Source organism: Bombina bombina, chromosome 7 (genome assembly GCF_027579735.1).
Source record: "Bombina bombina isolate aBomBom1 chromosome 7, aBomBom1.pri, whole genome shotgun sequence".
In the NCBI taxonomy this organism is placed as follows: Eukaryota; Metazoa; Chordata; class Amphibia; order Anura; family Bombinatoridae; genus Bombina; species Bombina bombina.
The window spans coordinates 101,357,279-101,378,875 of record NC_069505.1 but is presented as its reverse complement, the minus strand read 5'-3'; the positions used below and the strand labels follow the sequence as shown (position 1 = coordinate 101,378,875).

Genomic DNA, 21,597 nt, shown 5'->3' with positions numbered 1-21,597 from the left:
CGGTGTACTGTAAATTTGGATTCCCCTTAATGCGTTTCCAATGACTTGTTATACCAGAGTATAAAATGTATGAGGAATTGTTCCTTTAGGATTATTTTTTATATGAACTAGCTGGTTTTGCTCTTTGAAACCACAACCCATTAAAATGGTCTGGGTTTGCAGAGAGATCAATTCTCCTTAGCTTATCACTCTTTTTATCTTATCTCTGCCTATATACTTAGAGAGAACAATTGAAGATGAAAGTTCTAGTACTTACCTCTCCTACTCCCCATTGGGAGTGTCATTTTTTTCCAAACCCAATACATAAGTATTGAATATTTTAGTATAGGCAGGGATACAACGTTTGCAAATGACCAAATAAAGCTAAAGAAGCTATTTGTAATCAACTTAATACACCCCAGCAGGTAACATAGATAGCTGACAACACATTAAGAGGGGATACATTTTTATAGTACAGTGTACACTGTTCCTTGAAGCCTGGATTGGCTCCTCCAAATAATGCAAATGGTGGACAGAGCTTAGTTATTGGAAAACAATTGCAGTAAAAAAGATTCAATCTATAGCATCACAACAGAAATGTCTAGTAATTACAAGGTGCTTCCTGTCCCTTTAAATGGTAATAGAAGTCTAAATTCAACTTTCACGATTCAAAGGGGTCAATTTAACAAGTGCTGGGTGGACATGATTCACTGTAGAAAATCATGTCTGCCCGATATGAGCATATGCTGTCGGTATTTAACATTGCACAAGCATTTCTTGTGAAATACTTGTGCAATGCCGCCCCCTGCACAAAATCACTAGCTGCTAGCAGAGGGTGTCAATCATCCCGATCGCATCGTATCGGTATGATTGCAGTCTGCCACCTTTTAAGTTATGGGAGTCAATTTATCAAACTCCGTACGGAGGTTGATGCACAGTGTTTCCGGCGAGCCTTCATGACCTGTCTACCTGCTCTGAGGCGGCGGACAGAAATCAACCCGATCGAATATGACCGGGTTGATTGGCACCCCCTGCTAGCGGCCGATTGGCTGCGAATCTGCAGGGGGCGGCATTGCACCAGCAGTTCACAAGAACAGCTGGTGCAATGATAAATGCTGACAGCGTATGCTGTCGGCATTTATCGATGTGCAGTGGACATGATACGCTACATCGTATCATGTCCGCTCGCACATTAATAAATTGACCCCATGGAGCGGCTTCTTAACTTACGTTTCAGGTGAGTGTACAATAAAAAAACACACTCTTTCCAATTTAATTATGACATGTCATTTTATCTCTTGGTATCACTTGTTTAAATTTAGTTTTTAATTCCATGAGATCTTACGACACATGCCTACCACATATGCTCTTCAGGAAAGGGGCTACTTTTCAACAAATTATAACATTTCATAATATAAGTTAATTGTTTTTTAATCCTACTCTAAATCATGAAAGATTAATTTTGTTTTTCACAGGCTTTTAGCATTGATCAGTTTATACCAAGTGCAAATACAAAACAAGCACTATAACTATTGTTATTATTGTGGAAAACATGAAGCTGATGAAAACCGTTGTTTAAAGGGCATGTTGTATAGAGGAGGAGGAACATAATACATATAGGATATCAACATTTGTATGTTATAATGCCAAAAAGCAGTTTGTGCAGAATTTCAATGGTCTAAGAGACTTATTTCAACTTTGCGGGAAGACATAGGGCTGCATTAATTAAGTGTAGGATGCTGCTTCTGAGCCGCAATGTTTCAGACTTGCCTGAAACGGAAGTTAAGAAGCAGCGATCATCCCGGTACGATCAGGATGATTGACAGCTCCTGCTAGCAGCTGATTGGCCAACAGTGAGCAGTGGGCAGCATTGCACAAGGATATCACCAGAAATGTTTGTGCAATGTTAAAGGACCATGACACCCAAATGTTGAAACACTTGAAAGTGATGCAGCATAGCTGTAAAAAGATGACTAGAAAATATCACCTGAATATCTCTATGTAAAAAAGAAAGTTATTTTACCTCAAAATGTCCTAAGTACTCAAAACCTATTGCAAAGGACTTTAAGCAGCAAATCAGTATGCCTGTCCTGGGACAGGCAAGGGAGTGAGCCTCGTGCACACTCATGTTATTTCCCCACACTCATGTTATTTCCCTATTCAGTTTAAGGAAGTTTACTATGAAATCTCATGAGAGTTAAGTGAAATCTTGTGAGATCACAGTAAAAAAGAGTTCATGACCTCAGCACTGTTGATGCTGGTGGTCTGCTGTTCATGTCTTCATTTTTTTTTTTACCTGCAGCTGGGCAGCAACTGAAGTATAACTTTTTACACAGAACTTACTCTGCTGAGCTGAGGAAATTGTGAGGTAAAATATCTACCTTTTGTACATAGAGATGCTCAGGTGATATTTTCCTGTCAGCTTTTTACAGTTATACTGCATCAGTTTCAAGTGATTTAGCATATGAGTACAGCAAATCACGTCCTTTTGACTTTTAATAAATCTACCCCATGGAGTGGTCTGACCACTATATTTTACTCAGAGCTTAAATTATTTGGAAAAACTGAAAGGTAAGGCCCAAGCTTTGTTTTGTGTTTTAGAAGTTTGTATTAAATGCTGGCAAGAATGATAGTCATAGGGATTTCAAACTAAAAAGGAAGAGATTATATATAAATGTGTTAAATATTAAAAAGTGGTGATAAGTATAGCTTTTTATTGTAAAATACTTATTAATAAAATAACCTGCAGATAATATTTAATGTATATTATGATTCATGTAATGTACTAGTATAGATATAATAATATATTTACAGTGCTTAACAGCCCACAATTATATAGTGTACATCTAAAGCTTACTTTTCTAGATCTAGATGCTGTGCAAAGGAGAACTTCTTCAGAACTTACTTTAAAAATATCTCCTTACTTAGTGCCCATCGGATCCAAAAACCTGTAGATATATGGGGGTCTATTTAATAAGGTGCGAGCGGACATGATCCGATATTGTGGATCATGTCCACCGCATACCGATAAATGCCGACAGCATACGCTCTCAGCATTTATCATTGTACCAGCAGTTCTGCAGATTCGCGGCCGCTAGTAGGGGGTGTCAATCAACCTGATCGTATTGGATCAGGTTGATTTCCAGCGATCTTGGTCCGCCACCTCAGAGCAGGTGGACAGGTTATGGAGCAACGGTCTTTAGACCGCTGCTTCATAACTTGTGTTTCTGGCGAGCCTGAAGGCTCTCCAGAAACACGGGGCTTCAAGCTCCATATGCAGCTTGATAAATATGCCCTAATATCTAGAGATTACGCTGGTTTAAGTGAAGCCATTATTTATTGGATTGCTGCCTGTTGTGATGCTCCAGAGCACTATTTGAGGTGACTGCCTCGCACTATACCCCCAGTAGGAGATACCACCTGGTTCCTATTGTTACAGAGTGCACGATTTCAAGATTCAAGCTTCCTTGTGTAGAGAGCACTACTTGACTAGACGCAATAAGTGCCCTGCTTGTAAATTACCAAATGGCTTTTCTTTTTGTTCGGCACCTCCTCTACTAATAAGCCAATGAAGAGCTCCCTGAATGGCACTATAGTTGTGCAGGAAGCAAGAGGTGATACCGTAGGGCCCCAGCATTTGGCATCTGCTGTGAATCCTGCTAATCATATCTCAGAAGTGATCAGCTCGGACTTAACAAAACCAATACTAGCTTTAAATAAGTTTCCTCAGCATGTGAGCGCACAGTAGATGAAGGGAAACTCAGAAGGCTCAGATGAACTTCCTTACAAAGTGACTAGCTGTGGGGAGATATCTGGGACTACTATACAGAACAGCAGTTTTACAGAGCTCACATTATTGACTGTGTGGCATAATGTTAATACGTTTCAATGAGAAATACTTTGATTGAGACCAGAATTACACTACAGTTTGTACCTTTGAGAGATGCAGTTATATTGAACAGTTGGGAGACTATATCTAAATTGAACCTGTTTGAACACACTTGTATCAGGCGCACGCTGATGTTCAGTCAGCCTCCTGTTCCTCAGCAGTCCTGGCTGTATGAATGATTACTTGAATGTCTCAGTGAAAAAAGGGTACCTTTATTTTGGCGCAGAGGAGTGGATTAACCTAAGCATTTGGTGGTTGTCATATTTAATTGTGACAGAGGGAGAGACACAATCTAATGTCATTTTAGACTGCTTCTGTCTCACTCTCACAGTGAGGACTAATATATTTCTATAGATAACAGAATTACATGTTTGTTACTTTATTTTATCCATAAGTTTTTGTTTTTTCTCAGTGATGATCTCTGGACCTGAAATATGTCAAGAGTATTGTTTACCCATATCACTAGAAGGATCAGAATAGGTTAATTGTGTGACTTGTTATATTTTAGTTTTTATCAGGCACCAGTTTGCTTCTCTATATTTTGTCTATAAAGTTCATAAACTTAAGTTACAGTATTGTAAATGTCATACTTTAGGAAAGGTGATAACCAAGGTAACTATTTCTAGGTTTTGCAGCCAGGGCAGTGGGACAATGGTCTTGGTGTATAAATTAATATTTCCTGACCTGTTGAAAACTAAGAGTTAAAACAATGTTTAGTATTATTAGCTTTATTCTGTAAACCCAACCTTCTATGGTATATACTTCGTATTTATATTGACCCATTAGAGTGCCCTGTTCTTTTCATACCCGTAGATTCTAATCAAGACATGTCAGCAGAACTGATTTTACAATTATTATAGTTCATGTGTAGCTTAATACTTACTCACACTAACTCCCTTTTGACCCTATATAATTAAGCTATGACTTATGTTTCTACTGAGGATAAATAAGCAACACTATTTTACTAGGCTTAGCGTCATCCACGGGTCACTTAGGTTAATTTATAAGTTACCTGGTGCAAAATGATCCTAAGAATCCTCCTTACTCACGTATTAAATAACTGTCCAATATCCTAGAGTTGCACAATAGTTATTTTTTTTTTATTATTATTAAGCTCCCCTCACATTTAGGGGTAGATTTATCAAATGCTGTAGCGGATCATGTCCGCCCGACATCGATAAATGGCGACATCATACACTGTTGGCATTTCGCATTACGCAAGCTTTTCTGGTGAAATGCTTGCGCAATGCCGCCCCCTACACATTTGCGGCCCATCAGCCGCTAGCAGGGGGTATCAATCATCCCGATCGTATCTGATCGGGTAGATTGCAGTCCGTCACCTCAGAGGTGGCGGATGAATTAAGGAGCAGCGGTCTTACGACCGCTGCTTCTTAACTTAATTTCCCAGCAAGCTGGAAACTTTGGGGGTAGTTTGCTGCATCCACTGCTTGATAAATCTACCCCCTAGTATACTGGCGCTCTTTATGTTGGTCAACTTTATATATCCATAGTTTGCTACCCCCTTAAGGTTGTCTATCTCTAGCTCAAAGAGATCTAATATAGGCCTCCTTCATTTCTGGGGGACTTTTCATACTCTAATTTTAATGCTTTATATTATTATCCTGTTATTTGTATAACATATTAAAACTAAAATGAGGTTTCTTACACGAGGCTTAAGAGTAGCCGCCTTTATTTCAGCACACCCACCGCTTTTTGAGAAGTTTGGAGGGTTTAGAATTTTGTTGGCATACTATCTAAACACCATTTTTCTTTGAATTGTACCTATATCCTTGAAATATTGAACATTTTTATTTTTTTCTTGTTTATGGCTATATTGAGTAATGTGGACATTTATCAATGCTGGTGTATCCTCTTTGATGTATGTATAACATTGCAATGATTTCTTTGTTTTACATATTGTCTGTATGCCTCAAGATATACCTTAATTAAAAAATTCTCATCTGCTTCTCTGTCCCTGTTTTCCACCTCTTAGGTGGAGAATTTTCAATCATCCCTGTCTCGTCCAACCGGGAGATTGACAGCTCCTGCCTGCGCTTGATTGGGGTTAAACAGCTCATGAAACTTTAAAAAATACATCTACATGTTATTGTCAGACTAATCTTTTGTTTGAATGCATTATTCGATCTAGCATATATATATTTAATATAAATCAAGACACCGGCCTCAGGATATGACAGGGTGAATGTAGTTATGGGATAGTATGGGCTTATCTCACCTGTTGTTATAACCAATTCGCTCTAGGTCATTGTAGCTTAGGCCCAGGTTCATGCCAATTGTCCTCCAATCTGCTCCAATCCTTCTAGCAATACTTAGCAGATTTGTTTCTGTAAGGTAACCAGTCTCAGCATTGCCTAGATTAAGAGGGGGTAATGATCGACCATTGCTTCCTGGCTCATACACTCCATTCTTTCCCTTCAGTTTCTATATGGATTGGAAACAAAAGTATATTTAATATATCAATTGCTAGGAAGCAGGGACAAGTAATATCTTATTTGTATAGACTGCCAAAAGAGATAAATGCCACTCACAGGTAGTTTGATTGGCAGTGTGGCCATCCAATCAGAATCTGGACCCCTTCTGTGAGTTCTGACTTCTTCAGGCAAGCCTTCAGGTACCGGCCCACGATAAAAAGACACCTAGGAATGATAGGTAGTGGATATTAGCGAACAGCACAATTATCAGTCATTGTTTTCGAAACACACCATGGGCTACTAAGCCATAACACCTCCATCATTCCTTGAAATGCAAATGTGTGTTACCTTCTGATATCTGTATCAAACTACTTTCTGATATCTGTAATATTTTGTTGACTTGGTAGGCAAAACACAGTATGGAAAACAATGGCATTTGCATGTATGTTAAGAAACAAGGTTAAAACCCCTAAATGTCATAGGTATCAGTGATTATATGGTGGAATTTGATAGAAAGGTCTAATAAGTTTGTGTATCAAGTGGAACAGAGTTAATTGTCAACAAATATCTTTGGAGAAGAATAGTTAAAACATACCTGCCCTTTGACGTCTCTTTCCTTCCTATCGGCAGAGGATGTCACATAAACTTCCTTGATATTTTTCATGCGTGAGTAGAAAATAAAGGATAATCTGCCTTCTACACAATCAGGTCGGTCTGAGGAGAGAGGAGGTCATATGTGTCATTTCCATATTTGATTGTGCAGTTAAAGGGACAGTATACTGTAAAATAGTTTTTCCCTTAATGTGTTTACAATTGCTTTTTTTACCAACTGCAGAGTAAAAAATTTATGAAAATTAGCTTTTTAAGGTTTATTTCTGTATATTAAAGCTCTGATTTTGTGTTTTGAAGCCACAGCCTAATAAAATAGTTTGAACTTGTAGGTATAATCAGATCTCATTACTGTATCACATTGTGCAAATATACCTGCTTCTTTATCTTATATCTGTCCTTAAAACAATCACCAGTACTTTGAGAGAACAATGGAAAATCAACATTTTATTACCTTATCTCTGCTTTATCACACTGGGAGTGTAATTTATTCTGCTGGCTGTATTTACAAAGCTTATCTATAGCTGGTACGCGCGGCCACAAACTTTCAGAATAGGTGGGTATACCACATGCTAAATTAACAATTTCAAATGCCAATATAAGGGTAAAGGAGCTACTTGTAAACAATTTAATACACTCCAGCAGGTAAAGTGGATCATTGTGAACAAATTAAAGGGGAGAAAAATTTTGAGTAAACTGTCCCTTTAAACATCACAACACAGGTACAAACAGCTGTGTGAGCAGGCTTATTCACATCCAAACTTTAGTAACCGATGGATTGGTGTAATATCTGAGTTAAGTCATCAGAAATCAAAGTTCCAGTTAGGTCTGTGTGATTTGCTGCAAACATGGTTGCAAAAGATTTGGATTTTAGAATGTGTTTTTATTTTGTTAGTATTTCAACATTTAACTTAAAGGGACAGTCAACTCAAATTGTTTTATTGTTTAAAAAGATAGATAATCCCTTTATTACCCATTACCCAGTTTTGCACAGAAAACATGGTTATATTAATACACTTTTTACATCTGTGATTACCTTGTATATAAGCTGTGTTGTATGGGCATGAGCCCATGGGCGTGAGCACAATGTTATCTATATGGCTCACGTGAACTAGCATTCACCTGTTGTGAAAATTATATTAATATAACAATGTTGGTTGTGCAAAGCTGGGGAATGGGTAGTAAAGGCGTTATCTATGTTTTTAAACAATAAAAAAATTGTGTTGACTGTCCTTTAAAGTTTTGTTTTGTTTTAGTTAGTCTGAGTGATGGTTTTCTTAGTTATAGTTTAGTTTTTATTTTATGAATATATTTATTTATTTTTTATATATATATTTTAGTTTCAGTTTTTATGTCCCATCCCATTAATTATAATTACTAAAAGATTAGGGTGATATGCGGAATCTGTTGGCACGCTACAAATAAATGATTATAAAATAGTAATATGCAAGGAGCGTGCAATAATAAAATGATCTAAACATGAGGAAGATCACGATCATTGAGAGAAGTTTATCTAATTATTTTTCTACGTTATTCACCATTAAATTATATGGGGATTTTTGTAGCTAAATCGTTTGATACGCTTTTCCAAAACATTGTGATTAACCCCTAAGTATTGTGATTAACCCCTGCACATAGTCTGTAGATCTTTGTAAATGTGATGCTAGAGTTTGCTGATTGACAAGTACAGTGTTACTATTGCTGACATTAATAGTTCTCTTTCTTTTCTCATCATTAGCTATGAATAATATAGATGAAAGCTTTGCAAATGTAATTTGTGATTCACTGGATTCTTCCCCATTATTGTTGTGCCGTAAAGGGCATGGTTTACCGTAACAGTGCACTTGCTCTTTCCTGTGTCAAAGCTGAATTCAAATTAGTCCCACACAGAGTCCCGCTGTCTCCTATCAGCCATAATGGCACCATGATGTATCTAGGGTCTCAGTAACCGTAATTGCTTGTGCGCCATCTACAGGCCGGATATCTTATTAGATAGTCATGTGATAAAGGTGGGATTACAAAGAAAAAAAGCTGCTGCTTGTGCAATGCTGCCCCCCTGCTTGCAGGCGGCCCATTGGGTGTGAGCATGGGCTGTAAGTTATCACATTGGGATAATTTCACTCTGCCATTTAAGGTGGTGGAGAGTTTAAGCAGCATCAGTATTAAAAAAAACGAAACGCTGGTGCCCCCAAAGCTGCTTTCACAGCTTCATAAATGGGGCATATATAAACACCATAACTAATAATAATACCCAACCAGGGCATAGCTCAGCATGGTGGACAGACTCCATTTCTCTCTTACATGTCTTTCCCTTTACACCAATTCTTTATATCTGAATAGTCTTTGCTCCCTTTATAGTTTACTCCTTGATGCCGAATGTTGAGATTAATTGACCTCTGTTTAGCAAGATGGTCACGAGAAGAAAAGCAAGATTTCTCTACCATTACTACCAAAGAAAGAGTCAGAGGACTTGTGGATATCTTTTATTTAAGATGAACCAGAGCAGATTTTTTTTGTTTTAATTTTGACTCAACCTTGCATAAAAATAAATAAAGATGAATAATAATAATTAAAAAAAAAACTATACCATATTTCTAGATTTTCCAGATGTCAAGATCATATTAGGTAATGAGGTGTGCGTCAGTTGGAAGTTTGCACCGTATAGAGAACTGCTATCTCTAGGTTACACTTATCTACATAATTGTGTTCCAGTGCAATGAGTAAGATAAGCCATTGCAAAAGCAGCATCCTACAGTACATTAGAGTGCTCATGTTTGTGAGTGTTCCTTTTTTTTTATGAGATTTCTTTATGTAGTCTCTGAATGATTCTTGCACACTGTGGAATCTTTTTTTTTTTTTTTTGCAATATTCATATTTATAAAATGTTTAATAACTGTGTATGTACTGTAAATATTTCACATTCCAATGTTCTTCAAATAGGGGAATTTGTTCTGTGTATTCCTGTGTGTGTTTATATATATATGTATAGCTATATATTGTACAAAAAAATCATATATATATATATATAGAAATATGTATTTATGAATAAATAGAACATATTATTCTATGTGAAGAACACTGAAATGTGAAATATTCATATTTTCATGTTGGGTTTGCACACCAGTAAGGGTGTTACGTTTTTCCCCCCCACTTTTCTTGCTTCATTGAAGTATATGGGGGAATCCATTAACACAGTCGCAGTATTTTGGCTTTTTGTGTGAGTCGGACAAGCACTCGTGCAAGAAATTTTTACTTTCAACTTGTAATATGCGCACTACACTATGCTACACTCTGCGCAAAAAGCTCACTTCTTGTGGAGGTAACGCGTGAGCGGGAGCGCAATCCTCTCCATTTGTAATCTAGCTCAATATATTATTGTTTTTTTCTGTTTGTAATAAAAGGAAATCCTGTTAAGTGCTTGGTTAATTCAATGAAAATCCTAGCAACCTTGTTTCTGGCCTGCCCTACTGGTTTTGAACATACCAAGTCCTTTGGCTTCTGTCTCCTGTTTAACCCTTGCCTGTACCTCAACGAATGGACTGATTTCTTGGTAAAAGACCCTAAGAACTGTATTCTGGCTTTCAATATTGAAACTCCCTTTTGTTGTCACAACTGGCTTAACTTGATTAACATAGAGAACAGCTAGCTGGGAGGCTGACAACATTCCCAGACTGCAAGATTAGCACTGTTTAAGTGCACTTACATTGTGAGTGTATTTGCTTTACACTTGTGATTGTGTTTACGTTGTTTATGTCAGGGTTTTTCCCCTGTTGTTTGCCATGTGCTGCTGGCAGCCATTTTACTCACCTCTCTTCCTGACTATGGTGCATTGTGGGGGATGCTGCTCATTTCCTACACTTCTTTTTATGGCCAGACTGGTGTGCATCATCCATGTGAGACAGGATGCAGTCTCAGAATTGTGATGTCATCACTTATTATTTAAAGGGCCTCTGTTCAGTATGCTTTGCCTTTGCGTTGTCTCAGACTTCTTTGTGAGAGTTCCTGTGTATTACCTGGCTGCCTGACGTCCTTCCTGGTTCCTGATCCCTGGCTTGTTCCTGACTCTGCTGTTTTCCTTGTTCCTGATTCCGGCTCGTCTGCCTATTCGCTTTGGCTCCTGACTCGGCTCGTCTGACTACCAGCTCTGGTTTTGACTCCTGGCTTGTTATTTGACTTGTGGACATTTTATTATTTTTTGCTATTAATAAAGGTGTGATTATTTTTGCACTTCTCGTCTCAGTCTGATTCCTGGCACCCTGACAGTTTATTACAACACCATTGGAGTGTCCTTTCTCTTTTGCATGTTTCCAGTTTTAACTTCGTGGAATACATTTTTAGTTATGGTTTGACAAGGAGAAAACCTAAGAGGGCAGTGGTCTTGGATAGAGGGGAGTGTTTATTCATTTTATTTTGCACATTTTATAGACTTATGTTTTTAGCAAAATTTGCAGAGTTCTACTATCTGGGATCCATCCATTGGAAAGTCCTTTGAAAAGCTTATTTAGTTTTAGATTTATCTTATCTTCTCTGCTATGGTCAGTTACCACCGGATCTAACTTAACTCCTGTGTCATTAAACAATCACTGTGTAGTATGTTGCAAAGGTAGCTGAAGTATGCCAAGGCAAGCGCTGTACCTGAGTGCAGCTGGAGACCTTGTTCAAATGCTGCAAAGAAATTTTCTCCTTCAACAAGTTCTATCAAATCAGAGGGCTCTGGACCTTTATATCTCTCTTGCAGCCTCTTTACTGTGGCGTCCACCTAGAGACAAAGGCAAATATCATTAGAGAATAAAAAGTAATGGGAAAAGTTTACTGCATTTTTCTATAAATTCTCAGTCAATTAAAGAAGGCATTACCAAACTTGAAACATTTGCAAATAATAATAATAACAAATGTTGATAATTACCAGGCAGATTGCAAGGTTTTGTTTTGCATATGTCACATGACACATAACATAATGTGACTACAAGAATCCAGTGAAACTCATTGTTTCATGCTTAAAGGGACAGTACACTCCAGAGTTTGTATTGTTTAAAACGATAGCTAATCCCTTTATTACTCATTCCCCAGTTTTGCATAACCAACACAGTTATATTAATATACTTTTTACCTCTGTGATTACCTTGTATCTAAGCATCTTCTGACAGCCCCCTGATCACATGACCTTGTATTTATTATCTATTGACTTGCATTTTAGCCCATTAGTCCTGTGTTATGCTGACTCTTAAATAACTCCATGGGCGTGAGCACAATGTTATCTAAGTCTCCTGTTGTGAAAAGTATAAAAAAACATGTGATAAGAGGATGTCTGTAGTGACTTAGAAACAGGCAGAAATTTAAAGGTTTAAAGGTTATAAAGTGTATTAATATAACAATGATGATTGTACAAAGCTGGGGAATGGATAGTAAAGGCGTTATCTATCTTTTTAAACAATAACCATTTTAGTGTTGACTGTCCCTTTAAATAAACAGTGCACTCTATAACATGGTTTTGACTTTATCATTTAACCTTAATGTGCTGTGAAAAGTCAAATAATTATTTTTATATCATACAATGGAGTAGGAGCTCACAAAACTCAGAGGAAAAAATTATGCTTGAGTAGGCAATAAAAGATAAAGCCACAAAATAGGGAATGTGAGTACAAAATGTATGGAGTAAGGTTTATGAATACATTTAGTACGGGCTTAGGGCGTCCATAGGGAGGTTAGCAAGATGGGGCAAATACCCCCTAGCTTGTGCACATACCTAGAATCTGATCTTTGGGACCATAAAATATCCCTTAATACAGCCACTATGCAACTGGGAGGGGCAAAAAATAGCCGTTTTCTAAACCTGGTTTAGAGTAATAACATACAAGAATTCTGTAACTAAATAAATCCATAATGCAAGCATTACACCACTTACTTAAAAGAAGAGAATCTCCTCTTTCAAATGGTGGGTAAGTTGACTCTCTATATGGCTAATGTAAGTAGTTTCATTTCTTAACACATTATACACTATATAATAAGGATGTTCAGCCTGTCTCTCTCAAAAAAATAATAATTTCATACATCCATGAGGCCCATAATGTGACAGAGAATAGACCCATGTTTATGGAACTACAATATACTCTCTAAATTCAAAAATTACGAGTAGAGCATTAGCGAAAAGGGTTTTATCACGTCTTTTTGCACACGTCTATATTAATACATGATGAGGTTGGAGAATACATGGCAAGGGATCTGATACCATTCCTCCTTACAGAATCTCTCCAAATCCTTCAAATTTCGAGGTTAACACTAGTGGAATCTCCTCTTCAGTTGACTACACTGTTTTTATGGGGTTCAAGTCAGGGGACTGGGGTGGCCATGGCAGGATCTTGATTTTGTGGTCAGTAAACCAATTTTGTGTTGATTTTGATGTATGTTTTGGATCATTGTCCTGCTTGAAGATCCAACCACAGCCCATTTTAAGCTTTTCTGACAGAGGTACTCAGGTGTTCATTTAATATCTGTTGATATTTGATAGAGTCCATGAGGCCATGTATCATAACTGTCCCGGTCCCTCTGGCAGAAAAACAGCCCTAAAATATCAAAGAGTCACCACCATATTTAACTGAGGTACTTTTCCATATGGCTTCCTCTCTGTGTGTGCCAACCCCACCTCTGGTGTTTATTGCCTAAAAGCTCTATTCTGGTTTAATCTGACTATAGAAAACGATCCCATTTGAAGTTCCAGTAGTGTCTGGCAAACTGAAGATGCTTGCGTTTGTTTTTGGATGAGAGTAGAGGATTTTTTCTTGAAACCCTTTCAAATAACTTGTGGTGATGTGTACTAAAAAATGTAACATATTAATGGGAATATACTTCAAATATATTTTTCTCATATGAATTCATAGAGGTCTCAATAATTGTGACACACGTATATTTATCAAAGATTTGTTTTGGGGGGTGATAAACATGTGTTGCATTTGCAATTGTTTGATATCCATGAGAGCAGAGTAGTTTTGTGTATTTTTTTAACAAAAGATCAACAGTTTAAACAATGAAGACACATTTTCACAGCTTTCTTTGCTCATATTTACCAAGGGTGTCAATATTAGTGGAGGGCACTGTATATGTAGAAATATGTATTTATGAATAAATAGAACATGTTCTATGTGAAGAAGAACATTGGAATGTGAAATATTAATATTCCATGTTGGGTTAGGGTCTGATAATGAACTGCATAAAATTGACATTTTGCTAACTAAATAGTAATGGGAAGCCTTGTCTATAATTAACAAGTTCTGATTGGCTCCTCCAAATATGACAAGTGGTAGCTGGAGATTGACTACTGATAAACAAGGTGTTATTGCATTCCATAAAATGTCAGACACACCTATTATTTTAATTTACTGTAGAAATATCTTGTAATTCAAATGTGTTTACTGTTCCTTTACGAAAATGGGCTGGCTGTTGAGGGTATTTTATTTTTATTTTTTGTGCCCTTCTCTCATAACCTTTTTGTGGCTGTTGATGAGTCTTTATCTAGTTTAAACACTGTTAAAATAAAGTATTGAATCTAGAATTAGTTAACACAAATCATGCTTATGTTATAGCAACGCAACATGCTAAAAATAAATAAAATAAGACTGCTGTTCTCATTTTTACCTTCTAACAAATAAATGAAATTTGGAAAGGACAAGGAATAATATAATCCTACATTGTTCATTCATTTTAAATCACACTTCCATTGTAGACCTCCATTTAATATCTGACAGTCAATGTTCCCAGCTAGAGAACCTGTCCGACCGTTTTCATGGGACGGAGAAGTTATCATTGCATAAGAAAACGCAATACCCACCCCTCAGGAGGCAGAGATTTTAAGAAGCTTGACTCCTAACTTGCAATGAGTTCTACGCTGTAATGGCTCCAAAGACGCCTCCACTGCTTAATAAAAAAAGTAATTAATTTCTGTCATTATATGGGCAATCTTTAAATTATTTTAAATTGATGGCTTTACTTTTTCTTTCTTTCTTTCTTTTTTTTTTTGAGAAACATCTATTTCATAATCTACAGTTAAAGGGAAAGAAACTCAAGAAATTACCCTGTTCCACCTAAACGAGAGTATTTCAATGTATTCAATGTATCCAAATTTATTAGTACTTGTGCAAAATAAACTTTTTCTGTGGGAGATGTCCTTGTCAGCCAGTAAACAGTAGATACCTGGGTATTACTTGCAATTCCTGTTAGTTTCACTAAATTTGACTAGCTTTTACTTAACCTTGTCATTTGAAAAAAATAATGTTTAATCGATACTATCTTATTTTTCTCGATAGAAACATGCTATGTCCCTTTATAAAGGATCAAATGGATCACTAAACATTAGAGACATATAGAAATGAAAATACATAGGGAGCCAAATTATAGACACACAATAGGCTTGTTTCACACCCAGTACAGGAAACTCAGAACAAGCAGAATAAAAAAAACATAACCAGTACCACACAGGAAAGACATGCGAACACTCTTGCATGCTGCTACTGTACTTGGCTAGAAGAAATTTAAGACTTCCATGTGAATTCTCCTAAAACATTAAGAGACATTGTAAAAAAAAAGAAATCTATGAACATTTCAACAAAAAGAGAAATGATTTTTCAAGTTCTTTTTAAGCAGAGAAAAATACATAACATTATTTAATTATCTTACCCTTTGTGTCATAATCAATTAGCATCAAAAGATTAAATTCTTTTGACACTTATTGACCAAAATTGATTATATTTTCAAATTCATTGCATGACTGTCATCTAGGGCTGATGTGTAAAATTGCTAATATAAATATTTTTGCTATTTCAATTATAGACCCCAAATACTTGAAAATATTACGTTCTATAGAGAAATATGAAAGGAAAGGACATGGAAAATACTTCATTAGAATTCTGTAATATGTTTTGTTCAATTTATTGGAAAAATAGAACCCTATAAATGCATCCATATTGGTTCTTTAAAAAAATTGTCTATTTTAACTGAGTAGTAATGTTATACTGATCAAAAAGATAAAGAAACATCATGTTAAACATAATAATAATAATAATATAAAACAAAGGCAGATTACTATAAATGTTGCACGTTTGCAAAAGTTATAATTGACCTATTTTAAACCAATATACAGTAGGCCTAGATTACTAGAAGAGAGCAAAAATATTAGTTTAAACCATTCAAGTTAAATCAATAGCGCTCCTATTCTTGCGCACATATTATTAGTTGAAAGTAAAACTGTTTCGCTTGAGCAAAAGCGTCAAGCACACTAACATTTGGAGGTCAGATAGCCTAAGTCCCTCTCCCCATAGACTTCTAAGGGGCACGCAAAAAAACCTGATCTGGCTTTCACTTGTGCAATAATCCAAAGGTGCACTACGCCAAGAGCACTAAAGCCAAAGGTGCGTTAAGAGATTCTTGAAATAGCATTGTTCTTAACAATGTTATACACACGTTATATATATATATATATATATATATATATATATATTCCTATAGCTATATATCTATAACATTGTTTTAAAGGGATATGGTATATGAGAAAGTGTGTGAATGGGAAAGACTAAAAAGGTGTAGATACATACACCAACAAGCGATAAGTCCAGCACACAGGTATGCTTATACGTCACAGTGGGCAACTTTTCTAAACCCACAAAAAACGAATATTCCAAACAGCAGAAAGTGTGACAGCATAAAGCACTTTAATTGTTTAAAACCACAGGGTTACAGGCAGCAACGTTTCGGGATACATCCCTTAGTCATGCTAGCCATACATGCTAGGATACATACATACATATACATAAATATACATGGATATACAGTATCTCACAAAAGTGAGTACACCCCTCACATTTTTGTAAATATTTTATTATATCTTTTCATGTGACAACACTGAAGAAATGACACTTTGCTACAATGTAAAGTAGTGAGTGTACAGCCTGTATAACAGTGTAAATTTGCTGCCCCCTCAAAATAACTTAACACACAGCCATTAATGTCTAAACCGTTGGCAACAAAAGTGAGTATACCCCTAAGTAGAAATGTCCAAATTGGGCCAAAGTGTCAATATTTTGTGTGGCCACCATTATTTTCCAGCACTGCCTTAACCCTCTTCGGCATGGAGTTCACCAGAGCTTCATAGGTTGCCACTGGAGTCCTCTTCAACTCCTCCATGACGACATCACAGAGCTGGGGGATGTTAGAGACCCCACAGATGCTCAATATGGTTTAGGTCTGGAGACATGCTTGGCCAGTTCATCACCTTTACCCTCAGCTTCTTTAGCAAGGCAGTGGTCGTCTTGGAGGTGTGTTTGGGGTATTTATCATGTTGGAATACTGCCCTGCGGCCCAGTTTCCGAAAGGAGGGGACCATGCTCTACTTCAGTATGTCACAGTACATGTTGGCATTCATGGTTCCCTCAATGAACTGTAGCTCCCCAGTGCCGGCAGCACTCATGCAGGCCCAGACCATGACACTCTCACCACCATGCTTGACTGTAGGCAAGACACACTTGTCTTTGTACTCCTCACCTGGTTGCTGCCACACACGCTTGACACCATCTGAACCAAATACGTTTATCTTGGTCTCAGTAATCCATGTCCTTAGTCTGCTTGTCTTCAGCAAACTGTTTGCAGGCTTTCTTGTGCATCATCTTTAGAAGGGGCTTCCTTCTGGGACGACAGCCATGCAGACCAATTTGATGCAGTGTGCGGCGTATGGTCTGAGCACTGACAGGCTGACCCCCCACCCCTTCAACCTCTGTAGCAATGCTGGCAGCACTCGTACGTCTATTTCCCAAAGACAATCTCTAGATATGATGCTGAGCATGTGCACTCAACTTCTTTGGTCGACCATGGCGAGGCCTGTTCTGAGTGGAACCTGCCCTGTGAAACCGCTGTATGTTCTTGCCCACTGTGTTGCAGCTCAGTTTCAGGATCTTGGCAATCTTCTTATAGCCTAGGCCATGTTTATGTAGAGCAACAATTCATTTTTTCAGATCCTTAGAGAGTTCTTTGCCATGAGGTGCCATGTTGAACTTCCAGTAACCAGTGTGAGAGCGATAACACCAAATTTAACACACCTGCTCCCCATTCACACCTGAGACCTTGTAACACTAATGAGTCACATGACACCGGGGAGGGTAAATGGCTAATTGGGCCCAATTTTGTTGTCAACGGTTTAGACATTAATGGCTGTGTGTTGAGTTATTTTGAGGAGACAGCAAATTTACACTGTTATACAGGCTGTACACTCACTACTTTACATTGTAGCAAAGTGTCATTTCTTCAGTGTTGTCACATGAAAAGATATAATAAAATATTTACAAAAATGTGAGGGGTGTACTCACTTTTGTGAGATACTGTGTGTGTGTGTGTGTGTGTATATATATATATATATATATATATTTATATATATATATATATATATATATATATATATATATATATATATATATATATATATATATATATATATATTTGACCCTTTCACAGTCAAGCACCTTCTCATATACCATATCCCTTTAAAACCTTTTTTATACATTTGTTTTAATAATAATAATAATAATAATAATAATAATAGTAATAAACATATTTTAGATTGTGTGTATGTATATATATATATATATATATATATATATATGTGTATAGTAAATATTTATGTGTGTAAATGTGTGTGTGTGTGTATAGTAAATATTTATGTGTGTAAATGTGTGTGTGTGTGTGTGTGTGTAAAACTTTATTTTAATATGTTTTACATGTTTTATTATACTTTTATTTTAGCCCTATTTTCCAGCACTGCCTTAACCCTCTTGGGCATGGAGTTCACCAGAGCTTCATAGGTTGCCACTGGAGTCCTCTTCAACTCCTCCATGACGACATCACAGAGCTAGGGGATTGTTAGAGACCCCACAGATGCTCAATATGGTTTAGGTCTGGAGATATGCTTGGCCAGTTCATCACCTTTACCCTCAGCTTCTTTAGCAAGGCAGTGGTCATCTTGGAGGTGTGTTTGGGGTATTTATCATGTTGGAATACTGCCCTGCGGCCCAGTTTCCGAAAGGAGGGGACCATGCTCTACTTCAGTATGTCACAGTACATGTTGGCATTCATGGTTCCCTCAATGAACTGTAGCTCCCCAGTGCCGGCAGCACTCATGCAGGCCCAGACCATGACACTCTCACCACCACCACACTTGTCAAGCACCTTCTCATATACCATATCCCTTTAAAACCCTTTTTATACATTTGTTTTAATAATAATAATAATAATAATAATAATAGTAATAAACATATTTTAGATTGTGTGTATGTATATATATATATATATATATATATTTGTGTGTATAGTAAATATTTATGTGTGTAAATGTGTGTGTGTGTGTGTGTGTGTGTGTAAAACTTTATTTTAATATGTTTTACATGTTTTATTATACTTTTATTTTAGCCCTAACACTTTACTTTAGGTCTCAAGTCATATTGATAGCACACCCTGTGCTATCAATAGCTCTCCACTTGTAATCTAGTGATCAGATTTTTGTACATGCAAAAAGCATAGAGGTTCTTTTTAAAACAACATAGGTCCCATATTTGTAAATCACTAACAAACACAAGACATACATTTACTGTATATACGATAGATGGATGGATGGATAGATAGAGAGAAGATAGATAGATAGAAGAGAGATAGATGAATGGAGAGATAGATGGATGGATAGATAGATGTATAAATAGAGAGATAGATAGATGAGAGATGGATAGATAGACAAAAGATAGATAGATAGATAGAAGAGAGATAAATAGATGAGTGGAGAGATAGATGGATAGATAGATAGATAGAGAGAAGATAGATGGAAGAGAGATAGATAGATGAATGGAGAGATAGAAGATAGATAGAAGAGAGATAGATAGATGAATGGATAGATAGATGAATGGATAGATAGATGAATGGAGAGATAGATGAATGGAGAGATAGATGGATAGATAGAGAGAAGATAGATAGATAGCTAGAAGAGTTAGATAGACAGATAGATAGATAGATAGATAGATAGATAGATAGATAGATAGATAGATAGATAGATAGATAGATAGATAGATAGATAGAAGATAGATAGATAGATAGATAGATAGATAGATAGATGAATGGAGAGATAGATGGATAGATAGAGAGAAGATAGATAGATAGACAGAAGAGTTAGATAGATAGACAGATAGATAACTGAATGGAGAGATAAATGGATAGATATATTTTACATCATAGGGCATTTGATCTTCTATGAGAAAAGACTATACACTTTTAGAAAACTGTACATGTGTTTACTTTTCCCACTATGCTGATTGCCTGTGACACACACCTTGTGCTTTGGCACACACTGCAGTAACACCTGTTCTGGATCCCTCTTCCTCTGCAGAGCCACAAAGTTGACTTGGTACATGCGCAGGCGCTTGTAAACTTTCTTTGCAACATCTTCCACATATGTTTTCGTGGTGTACCAAAGCCAGTACCTAGGTATAAAACTCAAGTCAGGAAAGGAGCTTACTAATGGAAAAACAGGAGTAAAGTAAGGACAAGCTTACTGGAAAATGAGGCAGATGAAGACAATTATAAAATGCAACTCTGATAAGATATGAAAGATACAAAAAGTAAAAAAGAAAATAATTATCTCAAGAAGTAGAGAGGGACATAAAACGCAAATGAAAGTCCTCATTAAATATTTATTTAAATATTAAATATTTAAATGTAGTAAAAAGACTTAAAAATAAGTAATGAAATTACATTGTTGTGTGATTTCCCAGTAATTTAACTCTAAAAAAGTTTTTTTTTCACAATTTCTGCAAGAGGTCAAAGTGCATAGCCTTAAAAATTCTAACTACCACAGTCTACATAGTGATTGTTTGACAAGTGCACAAGTTCATTAAAGGGACACTGAACCCAAATGTTTTCTTTTGGGATTCAGATAGAGCATGACATTTTAAGCAACTTTCTAATTTTCTCCTATTATCAAATTTTCTTCATTCTCTTGGTATCTTTATTTGAAATGCAAGAATGTAAGTTTAGATGCCGGCCCATTTTGGTGAACAACCTGGGTTGTTCTTGCTGATTGGTGGATAAATTCATCCACCAATAAAAAAGTGCTGTCCAGAGTTCTGAACCCAAAAAAAGCTTAGATGCCTTCTTTTTCAAATAAAGATAGCAAGAGAACGAAGAAAAAATGATAATAGGAGTAAATTAGAAACTTGCTTAAAATTGCATGCTCTATCTGAATCATGAAAGAAAGAAAAAAATGGGTTCAGTGTCCCTTTAATATCTGCCTCTTACAGGCCAGAGAAAAAGAGATAAGCCAAACATACTAGAGAGTCTTTTCAAGGGGTATGTCCTTTGATTTAAAGGACCATAACTGCGTGATAAACACATTTATAGGGGTAGATTTAACAAGGGCCGAATGGCCCTTGTTCCCCTTGTTTCCGCAGTTATGAAGCAGCGGTCTAAAGACCGCTACTCAATAACTTGTCCGCTGCGGTCTTCAATCCACATGATCCTATAGGATCGGGATGATTGACACCCCCTGCTAGCGACTGATTAGCCACGAAGCTGCAGGGGGCGGCATTGCACAAGCAGTTCTGTTGAACTGCTTGTGTAATGATAAATGCCGACAGCGTATCATGTTGGACAGACATTGGTAAATCTACC

At 36.7% G+C, this 21,597-nt stretch overlaps 1 protein-coding gene across 1 annotated transcript in view; it reads right to left on the bottom strand.

Annotated features, from left to right (window-relative positions):
* PIDD1 (p53-induced death domain protein 1) overlaps nucleotides 1-21,597 on the bottom strand; it is a 77,095-nt gene that overhangs the window by 3,385 nt on the left and 52,113 nt on the right. Inside the window, exons 11-15 of the mRNA XM_053720212.1 lie at nucleotides 20,261-20,411; nucleotides 11,545-11,668; nucleotides 6,896-7,014; nucleotides 6,418-6,525; nucleotides 6,105-6,310 (exon numbers count right to left, since the gene is read on the bottom strand). Coding sequence (XP_053576187.1) covers nucleotides 6,105-6,310; nucleotides 6,418-6,525; nucleotides 6,896-7,014; nucleotides 11,545-11,668; nucleotides 20,261-20,411 — 708 coding nt within the window. The remainder of the gene's footprint in view (nucleotides 1-6,104; nucleotides 6,311-6,417; nucleotides 6,526-6,895; nucleotides 7,015-11,544; nucleotides 11,669-20,260; nucleotides 20,412-21,597) is intronic.